Raw genomic sequence first — 2,124 nt, 5'->3', positions numbered from 1 at the left:
CTTTAACTTTGGCATGGGTACATATATAATAATGCACTAGAATAGATATCAAATTATTTTATTTATATTTATATATATTTATTTTAAAATTTTAATATAAAAAGATAAAGATTATTCATATTAAAATTATATTTAAAAAATATTATTAAAAAAGTTAAAATATTTTATCATTCACAATAATGATAAAATTAAATCTATATTTTAAGTTAATATTTAGTTAGTAAAAATTATGTTATATATAGTGATTAAAAATTTATGATATAAAATAAGATATCCTTTACCTTTTTATTATTAGTTTCTATTTCACGTGCTTTAGTAATATAAAGTTCCCGTAATTGCGATTTTAAATCGCTATTCATTTCCAATTCCAGCAAAGCTTGAGAAATGCTGGCTTCGAACGCATCAGGTTCGGCTCCACCACTTTTTATGATTTTAGCATTTGCTGGAAACATCTTTAAAAATATTTAAAGGTTAACATCTATTCTTGTTTATAAATAAATACTTTATAAGTTTAGATAGCTTATGTATTCAATAGAAATTTTAATTAGATGACAAGTTTCATTTAAAATTGATTACTTAAGTAAAAACTTTAGAATTTCAAATAAAATATATACTGTCAAATATTGTTAAAGTATGTGTCAAATAAAATCCACTTTTATCACATTTTATATATATAATCCAAAAAAAAATATTAATTCATCTAATAAATTGCAATGTTATAAATAACATGCAAAGTATCATTTAATATTTTTTAATTCATTTTAACTTTGTTTTTAGTTAAAAACTAAACTGTTATTCGCGTGTACCTTGACGATATCAGCACCGCATGAAAAAGATCCAATATGTCCATAGATAGAAGTACCAACCATTCTATATATTTACAAAATATCTCTATATTTCTCTATATTTTTAATTAATTTAATAAATTCTTGATTAAATATATAAATCAATTTAATAATTTAAATTGATTAATTTTTAAGTAACATTATATTTTAATTTAATCATAATATTTTTATTATATATATATCGTAAAGATTTATTTTTCATAAAAAATATTTGTATTTTATGAAATCAAGTTATCTCAAAAAATAAATATGTATCTTTGATATAATTATTTAATATACATATATTTTATATTTAAAAAAATTAAATTAACTTTTTAAATAAAATTTCTTAATAAATTATAATTTTACATAAATATACTTTTATATTACATTTTAATTAATATGTAGTTTATAATTAATAAATCTTTTTTCTTAAATAATATTTAAAATTTATTTTCATTTTATATTTATCAATTTTTTTAATGAATTTTATTTTACAATTGTTTCTTATGTTTGTAAACTTGTAATATTAATTTGTATCTTACTTCAAAGTAATACAATCACATGTTATGCGTTAAATGTATAGTTTTTATATGTGATCTATTTATTGAGGTTAAAAGAAAGAAGTTTAAAAATATAAATATTTATAAATTATAAATATATATTATAATTAAAAATATGGTAGATATAGAACATTCAGGAAAAGAAGAACACAGAGAATCCTTCACTATTTTTGGAGAACCAGTAATCAAAACAAAATGTCAAAGAAATGCTTTCATAACTGCTATTACTGGTGGCATAATTTGTGGATTAATATCATTTTTAATAACAAGTAATTCAAGAAAATCTACACGAATAGGAATGGCTTCTTATGGTACAATAGGAATTAGCTATGCAATATATTGTGCAGTTGATGAAATTAATACAAGAAATGAATTAAAAAAACTTAGGCACCTTATGTATAAAACACCTAATTCGGATAATACTAGCAATAAAAAATTAGTTGATGTATGAAATATATTTGAAAGTGTTTGAAATTTTTATAAAATCTGTAAATAATAGTTATAATGTAGTTATGATAATAAAAAGATACAATAATATTTTTTTTATCAAAAATATAAATACAATAGTAAATATCAAATATTTAAAATGAATTATAAGTAAATATTAATAATAAAATATGTATAATTCACATTTTTGTTTTATTTATATTAATATTAATATAATTATTTTTTATATATTTTATACATTTATTTATTTATATTACTTAAATATTTTAACAATAAAATTAAATTTAAAT

General features: G+C 17.7%; 2 protein-coding genes across 2 annotated transcripts in view; one reads left to right on the top strand and one right to left on the bottom strand.

The window, feature by feature from the left end:
• The window catches only part of LOC102678269 (40S ribosomal protein S7), a 1,678-nt gene extending 777 nt beyond the window's left edge, over window positions 1-901 (bottom strand). The window contains exons 1-3 of the mRNA XM_006620562.2: window positions 807-901; window positions 282-452; window positions 1-36 (exon numbers count right to left, since the gene is read on the bottom strand). The exon at window positions 1-36 is cut by the window's left edge and continues 170 nt beyond it. Coding sequence (XP_006620625.1) covers window positions 1-36; window positions 282-452; window positions 807-869 — 270 coding nt within the window. The 5' untranslated portion in view covers window positions 870-901. The remainder of the gene's footprint in view (window positions 37-281; window positions 453-806) is intronic.
• Window positions 902-1,372: 471 nt separating this feature from the next.
• Window positions 1,373-2,010, top strand: LOC116186213. The gene has a single exon (XM_031512804.1). It carries the CDS (start codon window positions 1,503-1,505, stop codon window positions 1,836-1,838), a length of 336 nt encoding a protein of 111 aa, XP_031368664.1. The 5' UTR covers window positions 1,373-1,502; the 3' UTR covers window positions 1,839-2,010.
• Window positions 2,011-2,124: the final 114 nt, after the last annotated feature.

This window comes from Apis dorsata, unplaced genomic scaffold (genome assembly GCF_000469605.1).
Source record: "Apis dorsata unplaced genomic scaffold, Apis dorsata 1.3 scaffold_517, whole genome shotgun sequence".
Classification (NCBI taxonomy): Eukaryota; Metazoa; Arthropoda; class Insecta; order Hymenoptera; family Apidae; genus Apis; species Apis dorsata.
Note: the sequence above shows the minus strand (reverse complement) of the source record. Positions and strands in the feature narration are given on the sequence as shown.